Source organism: Etheostoma cragini, chromosome 2 (genome assembly GCF_013103735.1).
Source record: "Etheostoma cragini isolate CJK2018 chromosome 2, CSU_Ecrag_1.0, whole genome shotgun sequence".
Lineage (NCBI taxonomy): Eukaryota > Metazoa > Chordata > Actinopteri > Perciformes > Percidae > Etheostoma > Etheostoma cragini.
This window is the reverse complement of record NC_048408.1, coordinates 21,140,503-21,158,716: the sequence shown is the minus strand read 5'-3', so window position 1 is coordinate 21,158,716 and position 18,214 is coordinate 21,140,503. Positions and strand designations below refer to the sequence as shown.

At 39.8% G+C, this 18,214-nt stretch overlaps 1 protein-coding gene across 5 annotated transcripts; it reads right to left on the bottom strand.

Annotated features, from left to right (window-relative positions):
- Positions 1-52: 52 nt before the first annotated feature.
- Positions 53-18,010, bottom strand: tmod1 (tropomodulin 1). 5 transcript variants are annotated; one of them, XM_034899960.1, is made up of 13 exons: positions 17,690-18,010; positions 12,757-12,839; positions 12,503-12,513; positions 11,967-12,103; positions 9,046-9,202; positions 8,156-8,272; positions 6,294-6,383; positions 4,583-4,713; positions 4,235-4,342; positions 3,756-3,899; positions 3,062-3,206; positions 2,165-2,264; positions 53-434 (listed from the first exon to the last, which is right to left on the bottom strand). In XM_034899960.1, exons 4-13 carry the CDS (start codon positions 12,087-12,089, stop codon positions 416-418), a joined length of 1,134 nt encoding a protein of 377 aa, XP_034755851.1. In that variant the 5' UTR covers positions 12,090-12,103; positions 12,503-12,513; positions 12,757-12,839; positions 17,690-18,010; the 3' UTR covers positions 53-415. The 5 variants fall into 5 exon arrangements, with proteins under 5 accessions (XP_034755851.1, XP_034755837.1, XP_034755845.1 ...); XM_034899946.1 differs by having other exon boundaries at positions 12,503-12,551; positions 17,690-18,009; XM_034899954.1 differs by lacking the exon at positions 12,503-12,513.
- Positions 18,011-18,214: the final 204 nt, after the last annotated feature.

Here is an 18,214-nt window from a genome sequence, read left to right as displayed (position 1 = left end):
TTGATGAAATATTAAGGAAATTATGATGACAAAGCCTCACCTTGTTAGTTAGTATAAAGAGTTAGAGCAAATGTCTACACCTGGAACCCAAGTCAAAATTCAAACTTCAGAGCACAAAATGAGCACACAATCTCCACTTTTGCATGCCCTGAAAGCTCGGAAGGACACCGCTGACTATTCCCATTGGATCCTTTAATAGCTACGAAAAAAGAGTTTGGAAAGTAGAAAGACTTCAGAGACAGTTGAACCTGTTTAGTGGGTGTGGTCTTCTGGTTAGACCATCGGAGGGTGTGAGGCCGGAGTGGGTGACAGGATGGGGTTTGGAAAGATGGTAGGGGCCAAAGGCGAATGGAGGGTTGAGGGTAGCCCTGGTTTCTACACATTCGTCCGACACTTAGGGAAGATGGGTCCTCCCTCAAGCCTTCTCTTTCTTACTGTAGATAAGAGATAGAAAAAAAGAAAGGCAAAAGGATGAGGAGGAAGGAGGAAGGAAGGGAAACAAGGAGAAAAGGAAAGATTTTAAACACAGAATGCAAGACAGTTCATCATTATCATTATCAAACTTAAGCTAAAGCGGAGCAAAGTTGTAAGAGAACTAGACAGAAAGATTTAAATAACAGCACTTTGCCTTCAAGTGGCTGCAAATGGCTTTAGCAGGAGCTCTTAAAGGGGGAAAAAAACAAAGATAGATAAGAGCAGAGCTGGATTCCCCCACTCTATCCCTTGGCAGGGGCGTAGCACATAATTCTGGTCCCTGTAGAAAGGCCTTTTCCATGGGCCCCCTCCCCGCATCCGCAGCTATTCATTCTAGCATGTTTTATGCTACTATGGTACTTAGTCCCCTTTTCCCCGCAGTCTGACGCCCCCGGCACTGGGACAAAAGTGAGCGCTGAACTCCTAGAACATTGTTGAACTCAAAATTTAAACTTTAAACTTGTAGTCTACAGCCCTTGCTGACAATGCTGCAAGTGACATCACTTGAGGATATATATCAGATTTTACACAGGAAAACTAGGAGAGTTTCATGAAATCTGATAAATTGTCACAAAACGCTAAATAGATTTTTTTTGAAGATATGCAATAGTACACCCCAAGACCTGTAAACAGAGTTTAGTATGTAACATACGCGCTCTTGTCAGTTTATACTGTAATTTCGTGGGGCAGAAAGTATTAAATGATCACAAACAGTGAACCTGAAGACTTTGGGGCCACTGAGGGTTTGGGGACCCGAGGCAGATAATCACTTTCCCAGGTTAACAATCCAGCTTTGGATAAGAAAAGTTCAACAGAGTATAAGAGAGGACAAAGGTCGAGCAGAGGAGGCCAAATGGAAATACAATACAAGAACAGCAGAACAGCAGGTTGGGAGAAGAGAATGATCATATGGGTAAAAATGCCAAGGAGAAACGTAAATAAAGTGGCCAAACAATAGATTATAGCACTGAGTTTGTACTGGGAAATATACTGGGAATGTGAAGTAGAAAATACAAGTTAAGACCATGAAGAATTCTGCAGCTTTACAGTGTAGCCAAAAGAAGATGGCAAGCAAAAAGGGAACAATTTCATCCTGTCCAATCATATTTCAAAGACAGAAAAAGTACATAGTGGATGATGTTGTCCAGTTAGTAAGGGAATTAGGGTCTTGCTCGGTGTCTTGGCTCTTGCTTGACATATGACATAACATGTCAATTTTTGGAAATTAATCATTTTCTTTACATATTCATATTCATTCTTCTGTATTTAAAAAGTATGGGATATTTTAGCCTTGCAAAAAAATAATATTTCATAGTCAAGTTTACTTTTCCTTCTTTTCCTTCTGTTCAAAAAGTAATTCAGAATGTATAGACCCAAGTCCTATTTCCCTGTTTCTGGATCTTCCAGTCTTCAGTATTGTGGCTGCCTTGTTGGATAGAGGCTCTTACACTTCTTTTGGAAGAAATTATGGCAACAACAAAAAAGCTACAGCTATGTACATAAGGAGACACTGTCAGTAGTCTCTGCTAACCAAAATTGGACTACAGGAAGAAAGGTTGGAAGGCGATAATAGGTGCTGTGGAGAAGTCACAGAGAAGTATGGACAGGTGGTGGCAGAGGTTTCCAGTGGTCTGGAAAAGAAGAAAGGCAAGGCCGAGCGGTGAAGTGTTTGTGTTTCTTTCTCTTTTACTTAGTCTTGGACTTGAACTTTTTCCCAAAGGCTCTCTCCAGCTCAGGCACAGACAGAGTGAGGGTGAAGGAGCCGTCCGACTCTGACCTGACGACCCGAGCTTAAAGATGACGAGGGGAAGGAAAAGGTTATGACAAGATTATGACACATACTGTAACTTCACATCGTTTGTGGTACAATACGAGCATACTATAAAACTCTCTAAACCAAAACAGCCTAGAAACAGATATGCAAATGTAACCATCATTCTGAGCTTCAACTCAATCCTGTTCCAACTTTGGTGGAGGTGCAGACGATCACTTCACATTTTTCCTCATTCTCCAAACCTAAAACGGCACCCACACACAAACTTAACAAGTACTAACAAGTACTCAAAGAGGAGTTGACTCAACTCTTTGGTACAAAGACAGCAAAGTTAAGTAATTACTGTAGTAATTTGTGCACGTGCACAGGAAAAAACATTTTCTTCCACCAGTTTCATTTTGTTTCTCTCTCTAATGCGCATGCTCATAAATCTTTTCTTATTGCTGATGTCATAACTTAGGAAGCAACTGTTTTGATTGGTTGGGGCTTTCTGGCCTTATTACAGAGTTACTGGCCGATGATATCACACTGATTCTTCCTCCACAGTCTGATTAAAGTAGACCCCAAGCAGATATGTTGAAGATAAAGTGTCAGCACTGACACACTTAACAAACAACACTGCCAAACGCAATACTACTGAAATACTGGGTACGAGTAACACAACTCACTTAAAAGCACTGTGAGGGGATTATAATACAATATTTGCTAGAAATGTTAATCCATTTAAATCCACCTCATAAACTTTTCTCACATTCCCAATTTGGTTTATCAAAGCGTGTGTAAAAAGAGTTTGTGTGTGTGTCTGTAACCCACCCAGGTCATTGTTGTTCATCATGGCGTTGGAGCCTCGGAGGCGCGGGCCCTGCTGGGTGAAATGATATCCAAACTTCAACAGCGTGGTGTTTTTCTCTAGCATGCTGGCTATCTCCATCTCCACCTTGTTGCCTAACGGCTGGCTCTGGAGTTTGGAGAGAGAGAGTGGGGGAGAGAGGGAGGAGGAGATACAAAAAAAGAGTAAAGAAATGAATTATAGCAGGCAAAAGACGGTAATTTGTGGGAGCGACATGAATTAAAAAGAAAAGAAAAAGACAAGAAGAAGACTAAAAAAAATGACTGACATCCTCTCCACAAACCGTGCCACTGCGGATAAGGTGGAGATCAACATAGAAACACAGGATAAAGTGGCAGGTGGTACCATGCCTTTTCAATTTGAGATTTATATTATTCAAACAGCCAAATGGAGTTAAATGGCAAAGGAAGCCAGGACCATTCAACAAGTTGAACTAATGAGCGAGCGTGAGTCATAGATATACAACTCAGCAGTATGACACACAATGCAATCAGGGAGCATTGGACTGAAGTGGTAAAGATGGCCTGTGTACACAACCTGACACACAAAGCTACACACACTAACATATGCATGGTAAGTGTGTTTGAGTGTTCATGTCTTCTATGAAATTGGGTTGTGCGTGTGTGTGTGTGTGTGTGTATTTATGTGTTTTGGTACCTGATTGTCTATCTTCAGCTCGTGTAGTGTGGTGTTATTCTGCAGTGACTCTATGAGGGACAGGACTCCAGTCCCGGTAATGAAGTTGGACTCAACGTTCAGGCTCTTCAGCGTCGTGTTCACCTTTAACATCTCTGCCAGGGCCTGAGACAACACACAGCACATACTGTATCTTACTTCACACAATTCTTTGCTGCCTTTTCTAACTCTTTATTTTGGACTGGTTGCCAAAATAAGGTAAAAATGAAGTATCTTTGTAAGACTGCTTTTTGCATATAAATGAAGTACATGACTTCTATTTTATTTAGCCAACATGATTTGCATTGGAATACATATTTTACTGTTGAAGACAGAAAAGTGTTAATATTAGAATGATACTTTAACAATGGGTGGTCTGGATTTCAAAGAAATGGAGCGATAAACCAGGTAAAATGGATTCTGTGCAGAATTTTGTGACAAACGTTAAATCTGTGACTTACAAACGCTACAGGGTCGTTGCTCCTGGTTCCTACAATACTAAACCTCTCCACCACGGTGTTCTTCATCAGAGCCTCAGCGTACGCTTTCAGAGTCCTGATGGGGATGTTCTGGGGAGAAAAAAACATTACAGCTCAGTAAATGCTGTGGGTTTTATTTATTATTTATTCTCTAAGGAGTTTGTGGCATTAAATGAATGTCCTACACACAAAATCCAAAGGAGTTTATAATACAAAAACATTACATCATTTTGTTCATTAAATGCCTTGAATGTGTTTCACTAGAAAATATACATGCTGTGTTCCAAAGAAATCAATTTTATGCCCTGTGAATTAATATCAAACACACACCTTAATGTTGTTGAGGTTAACTTCCACCAAGTCAGGGTCGTTACTCTTCATTCTCAACAGGGTCTCTTCTACATCAGTCGAGTTGGGCTCTTCATCAGGGACTGGTTTGTACTGGGTACACTGGATCACACCTACAACACATTGCCAGTACACACTCTCATGTACAGCAGGGTACTGTTGATTTATATAGTCTTACTGTTGGAAAAACACATATTTAGACATGTTTGTAGGCCTTTTCCAAACGCCACTGTCTACATTAAGAGTTCAAGACTGCCAGACTTCACTGAATGCTGTAGGCTGTTTTATCTAGACAGCTGGCTGCCTGAGACGCCATTACCGTAACATACATTAACATAGCATTCAATACTGTGTATGAAAGTTTTGCCTGTTACCCCAGTCAGAGATCATGTTCATTAATACTGTGGAGTATGGGGGTCTCTGCTGGTACAGAGATGACTTTTCTCAATCTACAGAGAAACCCATCTTCATTCAACTGAATAAAATAACATTTTTACAACAAACATTTGACTTTTTTTAAGATCATGTTTTGATTTTTCAACAGCACAAAAAGAATAAATCATAACAAACCACACCATGGGTTTGCATAAGATTGTACAAGTCATGTTTATAAAAGGATACCACAGTATGTACAGTTTTTTTGTTTATCCTGCTTTCCAGTCAATCCGTTTCCAACGATATGCATATGCTATGAACATTATTTTTTAAAGAATTTCAAAGAAATGTTCTCAATACAGGTAATAATTTCAGAGAATGCAGCACATACTTGTCAATTAATCTGCACATGTAGCTATTTTGCAACACAAATACATAATAACGTTTACCACAGCAGCAGATGTGAAGGCATATGTAATGCAAAAAAGTTTCCAGTCCCTTAACATTTTTTTGTGCAGTAGTGAAATGAATATTAAACAAATATAAAACAGAACAGTTTACTTTAGAACATGGTGACCTGTAGTAAAAGTATTGTTTAGGCTTACTGGGCAATAAGTGTGTGTTTTATTTCATTTATCAGTAAATAGTTTGAGAGTTTTGATAGTTGATGAGTTGATTAATAATGGGACACTAAATCCCATCATCCCATTTACACCAGATTATTTCCCTTCAAATGTACAGTCAAAAAGTATTAGATTTGGCAAAAGCAGAAGATGTTGCTGTTTTATTTTAGAACACTTTTTAATGTCCCGTTTAAAAAACAAAGCAACTGGTGGTTTCAGCAGGAAAAATCACAAGTTTATAGCTAGTTCTCTTTATGAGAGCTGGTCATATTTGGAAGTAAGCCTCTGTGTCTGTTTAGAGCTGGAAGACAATCTATAGGATGAGCCACCATGCAAGCTAAACAAGAAAAGCATTGACTTATTTATTTAATAGTAGTTGTTCATGCAGGGAGTGCAAAACAAGACTGATTTGATAATTTTTGGTAAAATGAACCAATATTCTGCCAAAATTAGATTATTACACTCCAAGTCAAAAAACTTTTACATTATTGTTCAATGAGGTGATTGATTTTTTCATTCTTGAAATTATGATCAGTTGAGATTATTTTAGGATACTTTTACTTGTTTCTTGAAAATCCATACACTAGATGTATCTGTGATAGAACCATGACTCTGGCAGATTTCAACAAAAATTAAAGACTCATAGTTACATAAGCTTGTGGCAACATGTGTGGCAGTGTGTGTGTTTTACGTACTGTTGAGGCCTTGCTTGTTGACTATGGTGCTGCTGGCCAGGGCCTCATAGTACTGCTGGTTACTCATCAGGGTGTGCATACCCAGGATGGCTGGAACACAGTAAGAAGACTGGATGAGGATGAAAGGAACGAAGGGAATGAACAGAGGGTCAAAGGAAGAAAAAGAGAGGGAGAGTGAGAGTGAGAGAAAGAAAAAGAGGAAAGCTAAAAAAAAAAAAGTCTATAGATGTAATGATTGTCTAGTTTCAGCCATACAGTGGACCACCATGCTAATCATACAGACAGCAGTTGCAGCATCCAAAGCAAGTCAAACCTGACACTATCTGTTTCAACGATCAAGCAGTTGTATGCTGTAAGGTTTCAAGCACCGTAGTTTCAGGCTCTGTTGGCTGACTACACATACATGTGCTGCTCCACTATCTGCATGCTCAAGGAACTTGAGGACTACTTGTGTGATGGCAGAAGTGAATCTAAAAATGTTTTTTTGACTAAACAGCTTCTCTAAAGACCTGATGACGCTATAGAGAAGAAACGATTTGGAGAGAATTATCACCTTGTCTTTTGGTCAGAGAGCGGAACAGTTTGTAAAGACGTAAACAGTTAGGGAACACATGCTACCAAGCTGCTCTTTGTAAAAGTGGGGGATGTTACAGCAACTCCAGGGACTTGTTGTCCTCCTAAACTATTTCTGCAGGAGTATTGTTTTGTAATAAATGTAGAGACTCTGGTAGTGGGTTTAACTCTTGGTTGACTGAATGTCTTCCTAACTCAAGCTGACAAAACGCACATGACAAGAGTACCAAACTCGTTCCATGCAAACACCGTGTGCAGTCTACAGATACCCCGGATGGTGTTCAGCTAGCGAACAGAGAAATCCAGCAGGAATGAGGAGGTGGAGGAGATGGAGGGATGAGGGGGAAGGGTGGAGGGAAGATGGAAGGAGCGCTGGAGGAAACGGAGAAGATTTGGATTAAGGAAAAGTAAATGAATGAGGGTAAGTTGAGGCCACTGATTAGTGAGAGAAGATGAAGAATAATCAGACACCTGCGCTTCAGCGCATTCAACAGATCAGATCCAGTCTATGAATAACATTCATTCAGAGGCTTTTTTATGTATGTGCGCATGGGTGTGTGAGTGTGCTTATTTTTTGTTGTTTTTTGTTAGTTATAAAAGTTGATCTTTTTTATATAGAGTGTATTATAGACGTCAGATGAAACAAAACAATAATCTGAAAGTCAGGATGAAAAACTGATTACATTCTCTCAATTTGTCTCTTCACTCTCTATTAAAATGATGTTCTAAATTGCCTTCACCATGAGGACTATGTTAACTGTGTAAAAATCAGTGTCTTCTTTAAGTAGGAAATAGAACTTTTTGATTTAAAACATAATTAGTAATAAATGAAACCAATAAGCCTTAAGGATATAGTACATATAGTCTCGCTTTGACGGACCCTCCTCCAAAACGCGCTGAAGGAGGGTCTGGTTACTCCACATAACAATCGGGGATGGGAAGAAAGCGTGCTCTGGTTTAATGGCATTTCTTTAAACCAATCAGAATCATTATGGGCGGTGCTAAACTCTGCACACAGCTGCTGCTAAAAAGTTGTAAGAGAAAACTCAGATTGAACAGATAGTCTAGTTAAATGTCTCAATTTACCAGAGATCTGAGGAGCAGTCAACAACAGTCCTCCTCGATCCGCAGAATTAAAAAATTCCAACACAAAGAAAGGAAGCGGGAAAAGAAATGCATCCGGTGGAATTTTCCTGAGGCATTGGAGCATTCCCGGGAGTGAAACGTCAAGGATATAGACTAGAGTACATGTGACTGTGAGGTGATGTGAGTTGGTATGATCATGTTACCTGCAATATCACAGAGTTCAGCATCAGAAGCACTAGCCAGGGCTTCTTCTAGCTCTGGCTCCAGAGTCACATTCTCCATGATGGGGTCCACAATCTTTTTAGGGACCCAGGCTTTCCCTGCAACATGAGAGGACAGATTCAATACAAAAACAAACACACATGACTTAAAATATTTTTGCTGGAGACAATTTGTGTTCCCAAGGAATTTAGGAATTAAAGGTTTCACTTATACTGGCAAACCAGACCTCTGCTCAGGCTGAAGTGAAGGATGGAACTTTGCTGGGAATTACATAAAGTGGCAGGTCTGCTACGTCAGTGTGGTCAGATCCTTGAGTTTCAATCAGACATGTTTGGTGATGGTTATTGGCAGCCTGGCTTGCTGGTGAGGGTCAAAAGGGTGGTGGTCTTGTCAAAAACAATTAATAAAAAAAAATCTTCCAACTCATGCATACCAGAGATGTCCATTCCAGACTTGTGAATTTAGGGTTTTCATGAGACAACTATTAAGATTTGTGGCTTAGTTTAGGTTGTAATTAATTTGAATGTTCATCTGAATATATTCCAACATTGAGTGCCTGGGGCTAGGCCTTCCAAGGCCAGTGTGGAGATATAATCTCTCAAATTAGTCCTGGCTCTTCGCCGAGGCCTTCTCCCAGCTGGATATGTCTGGAACACCTCCTAGGGAATCGCCCAGGAGGCATCCTTAGCAGAGGCCCAGAACCCGTCTCCTGGCTAGATAACCCAGCTGAGGTGTGTAATATTTAGGGAAATCAAACACTGTTGACATCCAGTGTTCTTGTCGCATCTGTTCATTTCATAAACTACTGCAATGAGCCAAACAAAGCCACATTTTAATCTAAGTAGGTGTATTATATCATATGTTATTCTACCTCTCTTCTCCCCTGTGAAGGGCACCGGGTCTTCTTTGTCGGGATGCTCTTTGGCCTGTTTCTCCAGATGGGCCAGGAGGTTGTCTCTCTGAAACAATCCTGTTGGAGATTTCTTGGTCTGGTCCTTCTGCCGCATCCCAGCTGGCAACAATGCATTCTACACAAGAATGAGAATGTCTATGATTTAAAAAAGGCTTGCACTGGGTATTGGATTTCTTTTCCACCATTTCTGTCTAAAATTGTCTCATGTCTTTTTTGTTATTATAGTAGTTAGGTCATGTATTACCTCATAAAATGAGTGCAAAACAATGAAAAACAAGTGACTCCAGGATTGCTTCCTTGCAACAGTAATACTTGCACACACCAGTGGTATCCTTTAGTGCAATCTTGTTGAGCAGCACTCCAGTCAGGGGTGAGGAACAAATCCTTTATACATGCTTTGTGGTGATTTAGAGTCAGAGTTAATCTTTAACCTCAGTCTTTTATTCTGAAAAATAAAGACACCTTTAACTCACTGTAGCTGTACACACACATACATATGTGCTTTACATTTTGCCAATAATCAATCGAAATAAGAATAAGGTGTTCATTAACAATATTACAACACTGATGTGGTTATATTTGCATTAAATACAAACAACTTTGAAGATTCTTTGACTGTAGATAGATTTAGAGATGGTGGCCCAGTATCTTTTCTCTGGTTAATGTAACTCCCACATCAGTCCTTATCTCTGCTCAAGCCCAACACAGGACCAAGATATTACCCAGAGCTTTGCTGCTCACTAGCTTATTTTCAACCTAAAGCAACATTCAAAACCAAGCTCTTACAAGTGCTACTTCTAGCTTCATATCTTATCTGTCCTCTCAGCACTCAGAGGCCTCTCTCTTCATGACTCTGTCTGTCTAACTCTGTATCTCGTACTTAACCCCCCCGTCCAACAATCAGTTTTCAAAAACGTACCAAACAATTTAAACGGCCATCAGACCACTTTAACATGATAATTTGGTTTGAAATATACTCGTAAAGAATTATATCTTTTACTAGTTTCTCCTTAAATGTTTACGCAACTTACATTACAGTAGTATTTATAGTAATGCATGGGTTTATCACACCGTCACTGCCCAGCTTTTAATGTCACATGTAATATCAGCTGTAGATAACAGGCACATTTCCAGTCCCGGCATGTTATTTTTACCAGCATGAGACTCTCTGGTTTCCTTCTCTGTCCTTTTCCTCCTGTCATCCCACCCCCTGCCTCATTTGGTCGCTTTATATCTCTCTCTTCCTTTCAGCAGTCATTTATAAGCACATGAATGTAACATGCTTCCATTAACAGAAGGCTGAGATGCCTTTTAAGATATTGTATTGTGAGTAAAAAGTGCCATTTTCTTGAGCAGGAACCTACAACATATCATCATGTTAAAAAGTGGATATGGCAAACAGTTGCTTTATAATTAATACATCCAGCAGATACAGAGGAACACAAGCACTTTTTTAGGTTTCTGTTTTTTGGCCACTGGATGAATGTAAGCTCTATATTCACTCTACTTTTAGCTTTGTTTTTGTTCTCTACCAACCAACAATTGAGATGAAGTACATTGACTCATTGCCATTAAATGCTCCTCTAGGTTCACCAGCTAGTAGCTACCCTTGTTAGCCTCTTGTTGCTGGGCAGGAGGAAGCAACATTAAAAAGGATGTTGGAGCTTTATTCCACAGATTTCACAAATCCCAGAGTTCAAGTTACAGCCCCCAGGATGTGAACATGGTAAAGGTAAACAGTATGAACCAGTTCAAGTTGTTGTGGGTCAATGTATAAATGAAAAAATACAAAATGTTCTCTAAATGATTGACAGTAAAAAAAAAAATCTACAAAACAGGTGCCAGACATGGTTTTTGTTTTTTAAATGCAACGAGGTCAAAGACTTACTGAAAGTGCTGTGGGAAGCCTCGCAGTGAAGGTTACAGTTTGTTTCAAATAAAACGGGTACTTGACTGTTGTGAAACGGGTTGCCCTCATAAACAGGCACAAACAAGGTATGCATATACGCACTGCCTCTCACTGTTTATGTCATGGAGACCCTCCGGTTACTCACTCCTGGCATCAGTCTCTCTACAGTAAGTACATGGAGTCCTGCACATTATACCCTTCCAGTCATCCCTTGGCATTGAGGGGGAATCCAGCCTCTTTATGAGCAGTAAGACATTCATCACAAAGCTATTACAGCTGCTGGTACCTCTTCAACCCATGATACATCACTGAAAAACACTTCATAAAAAAGCACCAGAAACTAAACAAGTAAAACTGACGTACTGTAGCACAATGACTAACAACACTCCCATAGACTGCATGTGGTGCGAATAGGGACATACTGTAATTGATAGGGAATAAAGTCACTAAGCGGTAGCAAAGCTAGCATCACTTAGTATTTTCTAGAACTGATCTCTGTTTCACTTTAGCCTTAATAACCAAAGCTTTTTCCTTATGCTTCCTTTGTCATGTAGTTGCCAAAGTGTTAATTGTATCATGGATTAATATGGATTAATTGTTTATGTTTTTCGATAAATTGTCTAGAAAACGTTGGAAAATAGCACAAAAGAAGAAGTTTGTTTTGTCCGACCAAAGGTGCAAAAGCTACTTTCATTTACAATAATGTAACACAGAAATAAATAGCAAAGTCTTATATCCAAGAAGCTAGAACAACCAATATTTTGCTTTTATCTTGATTAATAATTAGAAATGAGTTAACAGCAAATCAGATGTAAACACAAGGACATGTACAGTAAGTATAGCAATTTACAGTATGCTGCAGTATCACACCAGGGGCCTCTATTTAGCCTGTGTGACCACATACAACTCTCCACTAACATCAACATAGTGACACAAGCTCCTCCGTATGGAGCTCATATTATAAACTTACATCAGGATCCAGCTCCTCTAATTCGTCCTCTAATCGCTGCAGCTCTTCCTCTGACAGTTTCTTCAGCAGCTCGTCCTCGTCTATGTCCCTGTATTTCTCCATCTCCTTCCTCAACACCGACATGATGGACAGCACGCCTGCAATCATGGATAATGTCACTTCAGCACGGCATGCATGTAAAAAAAAAAAAAAAAGAGCTGATACACAACATTAAAACATTTGTTGGTTGGATTTTCTGTTGAGGTCTTAGCTAATAAAATAAAAATGTGGATAGAAGCTATATGTTTTGATTAACATTCGTCAGATTTCTGGCAATGACGGTGTGCTTTCACAGTTTCCTACAACATCGATGTTGTACTTTGAAATTGCTTGAGGGGACACAATTAGCAATTAAACCAAACTTTTACTTCAATCACCGTCTTGTATTCTCTTCGGGAGTTTTAGATTTCTGAGATGTAAGATCCGGTGCTGCCAGGGTAAATATATACTTAAATACACAAAAGGTATCAGGGAGGTAATACAATGGTCCCCCTCACCTCAATCACCCCTGCAAATAAGAAAGACAAAATATAGGAGATCAGAAGTCTGCAGAATAGAAAGAATAGAATAGAAATCACTAATAAAATAAAAAGGTGAAATGATGTGTCAACTCATAGTGTTGGAAGGACCAGAGCGAAGCTTACGCTTACTGTGATGGTCTGTTAGCAAAAGAAAAGAAAACCACATGCTTTGGCGGGTGTCACTTGACGTTGCTGTTTGCCAGTAAAAAAAGCCGTGCCCCTGAACTCACCTCAATGACCCCCCAGATCAGGGGTAAAATAACAGCAAAGGCAACCAAGTGCCTGTAGCAGCGCTCCAGGGAAAGAGAGAGACCTGGAGGAGGCAGAAGGACACAGTGAAGACAGATTGATGGCTCTCAAAATTAGAAAGCAAAAGACGCACAACGACATCTATGGAGAAAGATGTTTAGATTCATATTTCGCTTCTTGCTTTCCTTGTTGTTATTTTCCCATCTTCATTTCCTCCTAAAGTAACTGACAAGGAAGCTAGAGAAGGCTGGGAAAGAGCAGTCTGGATTTAAAGTGCTTTTCTTTTTTGTGCCATGTCGTAATTTTGATGTTGCAGTTTTTACCGGCTCCTTATTGAACCATGTCCAAAATCCTTGTGTAAGAACGTAACCTTCACAGGCCATTTTATGCTGTTTTCACTAGAGATGCACTCACTTTTCATCTCACATTCTTCCACTATTCTAATTGCACATAGAAGCATTTAGATTCACTTTTAGGATACATTTCAAGTTCCATGTTTCCTGATAAGGCAACTGGTGTAATTCTTACCTCAACACATCTGTTAGCTGGATTTCTTCAGGGTAGCTTGTCTTAAAGGTATAGTTTAAGATTTGGGGAAAAGAATGGTACATTTATTTCCTTTCTTGTTGATAGTTAGATAAGGAAATTGATACCCCTCTTGTGTCTGTAGGGCTAATCTAAAGCTACAGACAGTTAGCTTAACTCAGCATAAAGACTGGAAACAGGCGAAACAGTTTGCTCGGCTCCATCCAAGGTTGTGTGCCAAAATATTTCTTGGCTGTAACTACCTGGAATCTGCGCTGGTTGTCTGAAAACTCGCAGCCAAGAAATAGTCCCGCACTTAAACCCCCATAAAACAACCGATTGTTATTTTTACACAACATGATACAACATGTCAATCAGTGAGCTTTAGAGATGCTGCTTGGTAGATTTTGATACCTTTGAACAGAGCCAGGCTAGCCCTTTCCCCCAGTTTCTAGTATTTGTGCTAAGCTAAGTTAACTGGGTGTTAGTTGTAGCTTTTACATTTAACATAGTGGTACAAGACTGCTATTGATCTTCAGTAAGTGTATTGCCCATACTGTCAAGCTATAATTCTTTCTCAGACAATTTGAGGTTTGGTCCATATGTTTCTATATGGTGTAAATTTTTGGTAACAACTGGATTTTATATATATATATATATATATATATATATATATATATATATATAAAAACAAACAAGACAAGAATGTTAGGTTGCACATGTTGGCTTAGTTTATAGGGATAAATATTGGTCTAGATGCCGTCACAAGATTATTTAATGACTGAATTCTCGCTGTAATAAAGAGTTGTGTTAGTTCTCTGATGTTTGCCTCATTTTAAAAAGAACAGTGGAAAACCTAGACAGGGCTGTTCTGGCTGTGTGATTGGTTGGAAGTTGACAAATCTACTGAGTAATGTAGAATGTGTTATGAAAATGTGTTTGAAAAGTAAAAGAAGGTTACACCATCTGAAGTCACTGCAGGTAGGGACCTAGCTGTGAATGTTATAAAAATGACAGATCAATGTCTAACAACACAAGAAAAAAAACATTTGTTCAACAATAAACATTCAAACTTTGAATTCAGCTACAGACTGCTGAAGTGGGACTTGCTGCAGCTAAAGTATATGAACAAGTCCCTTTTATGGGATTCTCACAGCAGGCAAGTCTTTGGCTAGCAAGTTTTCACCTGTTCACTTGTGATCTATATCCTCTCAGAATGATATCCTGTTGCTCACCCCTCTGCCATGAATCCCCATCACAACCACTGTTTTTTCTCAAAGCACTCAGCAGAAATATCAAGTCAACCCTGGATGAACCAAATATCTTGTCCTGGAGAGTGTTTTTCCTCATGCTTCCTTTGCTGCAGGTGGCAGTTTGGACAGCTAGAAATCTGTTTTCCTCTTTCTCCCCCTCATTTCAGTTTTGGCTTTGGTACCATACGATTGATAAAGGAATCGCTGCAGCGGGACATCTGTGGGTCACATAGCACCAAACGCTTGGCATATGTGCCGCCTCTAAGCCCCAGTTACTTAAAACCGTGGGTCTGAGTTTGAAATGTGTTGCAGCTGATAGAGGTCCACATGACACTTATATTTTTACTGAGCCTGGATCAAAGGATGACGATGTTCTCAAAGTAGGCAGAAAGGGTTGAGATGCAGCTTTAAAAAAAAACAATCAAAGTGCAGACAATGTTGCATTGAAGGAGTGCAAACATTTCTTTTTGATCTTAAGTATGTCAGCAGGCGGAGTCAGCCATGCCGTTTTCTTGTTCTGCTTTCTCTAAGCTCCACAACAAGACAAGTTTCCAAAACCAAAGATGAAGAACTGGGCGGAACTCCAAATTATGCTGCAAGTCTGCTGGAAGAAGCCCAACCTGCTCTGATGATATCAAACAGATCCGTGCCTGTATTTATAACGTTTCTACAAGCTCCTGCTTCATTGGACGATATTCACTGGGCAGAAAGGGAAGACAATTAAAAATGACTTTGTTTGGGTCTTTACAGGGTACATTCTGAGCCAGAATGTACCCTGTAAAAACATAAAACACTTGACCCTTGACCTAAACAAGGCCTGTCCAGTCCCCGGGTCTCTTAGAATAGCAGCACTATGACAGGATCCTTAATCAAGTCAGGTGTGTGTAAAACATTTAAACTGACTCTCATGAGTGCAGCCTTTGTCCCATTACATTTAAAAACATTAAGAGTTAAAAACTGAAATGTCCGCTTTACACCCATGTACACTACTCCTGTGACACAGTGCTATCATGCCCCGCTTTAACTGCTATTTCTTTGTAAATCTTTGTTTGATTTTAAACATAAACCCTGCAGACATTCTTCACACATTAAAATACACATAAATCTCTGTAAAGCTCCCATGCATGCTCTCAGAGTGGCAAAAACTCTTAAAGCCAATAAATCAGCACATAAAATATAGCTGAGAGCACAGCGGTAGACTCTAGATGTTACAGCAGACAACTTCCTGCTTAATGTTGTCAAACAGCTTACACTGTCATGAAAAAACGTCACATGTACAGTAAAGTGGTGTGTGAACTTTACACTTAAAATGTCTTCAGTTTAAGAAGTTCAAGATTTACTTTAAGCATATGTCAAACTCAGCTAACACAAAAACTTCAACTAGGAGGCGCTATCCTCCACACATTTGTACATACTTTAATAAGCATTTTATAGATTTACATATGAATAAAAACGTTATCAACGCAAGCAACGTCGGTTCCTTCTACGTTTAAAAAAAAACAGCAAAGGAGGTTGTAATTGGTTTAACTGTAAAACAACTAAAACATCCTTATCTGGTCAACCTGAGAATTCTAACCAGATGTTCACTGCAGGTTTGAAGGTGGACCAGTGGACTTGGTAACAACAAATAACCACAATATTACTAGTGGAATATGTTGTGCATATACAAACTTCATCAGTCTTTAAGCTTTTTCTTCATTTTAAGCTTCTCCAGTGGTATGGGAATCAAAGCTTAATTGTGACATTTGTTTGGCATTTGTCTAAACTTTTTTGCAAGATTGCAGTTGTTAGAATGGTCTCTGAAATGACACGGTAGAAAACAGGTGAGAGGCAACTGGTCAGCTTTCCTATGCGCGTCAATGAGATAAGCAAGCTACAGGAGTGTGTGTGCGTGCGTGCGTGTGTGTTTGTTTCATGCTGTGACAGTAAGAAGGATGTCCACTTACTTTAGTGGGGAGCACTAACACAATGCAGAGATGCTTACCAAAATAGATTGGTACACTACAGTTTACGTGAACTTGAGTAGTGTGAAAGCTATGACCAAACATTGTCTAATTTTACTAACTTTTAGTGGGGACAAAACTAAACCAATGGGTGATGACTGCTGTGTCAGTCTCCACTTTGGAGTCGTATATCGTGAAGTGTGTAATCAGGAGCCTTGCTGCTTTAGACCTGATGTCTGATCATGGGTGCATTCTGCAGAGGTCAAAACGTCATGTGTATAACTCCACTAATCATAGTGTTATTTCAAGCTAGTTGCTGATATGCTACAGTACTAATCCAAGAGATGAACAGATTTACGAATACAAGATGACCAAAGACGCAGTTTTGTCTATCTTTGTATGCACAGCTATGTTACACAAAACTGAGGGAAAGCATAAATTACCAAGTTCCAAAGATCACAAGACTCCATTTACTCTAGAGTGATGTGTCACAGAGGAACTGCCAACCAACATGTCACCAGACAACACTGCCACATCTCACGGTACTTGATGAAATCCTGACTATGCAAGGTGTTTTTTATTTTCTATTTACATTAACTGTATAACTTTAAATGTATAGTGATTTTTAATTCACCATTAACCAAGGTAACCCACTTTAGATCATGGCCCCACCATACCTCAAGCCTATTTGTTGTTACAGTGATCATTTTTTAAATCCTGCTTACATTTGTACTAAGATGTTAGGTAAGCCCCATGCAGAAGCCTACGTGTAGAATAAGTATTACACATTTAATTGAATAATTGGCATCAAATTAGTCACAGTAGAATACTTAGCAAATTTTCTTCTATCTTCTCCCCCCCCCCAGTGGTAAATGAGTGCGTTAAAATCCCCATCAGTGCACAACTTTGGCGTTAGGACTCGCAGTGCTTTAAGAGGGAAGCCCCCAAACAGCCACTAAGACATTCTCCGACTGGAGGGAACATACCAACAGTGTAGGGTAAAACATTATACAGTATATATTCCTGTTTTACCCGAGAATTCCCCTTTATTGTCAATGACCTTACGGCAACCAACTTTCTCAAAAGTGTTTCTAAAAGTGTTGTACTGCACATTCTTTTAACCTTGATATGCAACCTTAACTAATTTGACTGTTTAACAGTCTGCAATATCATTTTTGCATTCATTTCCGTACCTCCTCCAGTGCTATTTATAGCCGAACGGTCCCGCTGGGTGACAGCAACGAATACTTTGACCAGATATGGTTTCCTTCAGATCCGCCTGGAGTCGCACTGTGCGGTCCGCTCTGCTGCAGGCGCACAACCCGAGAAAAAAAAAAAAAACTCCAACTAGACGAAACCGTCCATGACCCGCAGATAATCCTGAATTTAGCAGATTTCACAGAGTGGTCACAAAGTTTCCTCCCCAGTTCTCCTGGTCGTCTCTCGGCGGAGGCTGAATCTCATCTCCCGTAAAGGGCAAAGTAAACTTATGGTGAGAGATCCTCCTCCCCCCCCCCCTCCCCGACCCGGCTGCTCTGATCACTCCACTGATGTCATGAGGTAGAACTGCGTCCATTATCGGACATATTGATTCTATTGAATCCATAACGTTTCATGCGAGCAAGCCTACGTCCGACTTTAACGTTTGCTTGTTGTTGGTTTCGACACACACAGAGGATACCATGCAGTTGTGGAGAAGTTACTCAGATCATGTAAAA

Coding starts and splice junctions, on each gene's coding strand:
- tmod1 (XM_034899960.1), bottom strand. CDS start 12,089: ATGTCGGTGTTGAGGAAGGAGATGGAGAAATACAGGGACATAGACGAG. Junction 6,384..8,155: donor TGAACTCTGTGATATTGCAG/GTAACATGATCA, acceptor ACTGTGTTCCAG/CCATCCTGGGTATGCACACC. Junction 4,714..6,293: donor CAACAAGCAAGGCCTCAACA/GTACGTAAAACA, acceptor AATGTGTTGTAG/GTGTGATCCAGTGTACCCAG.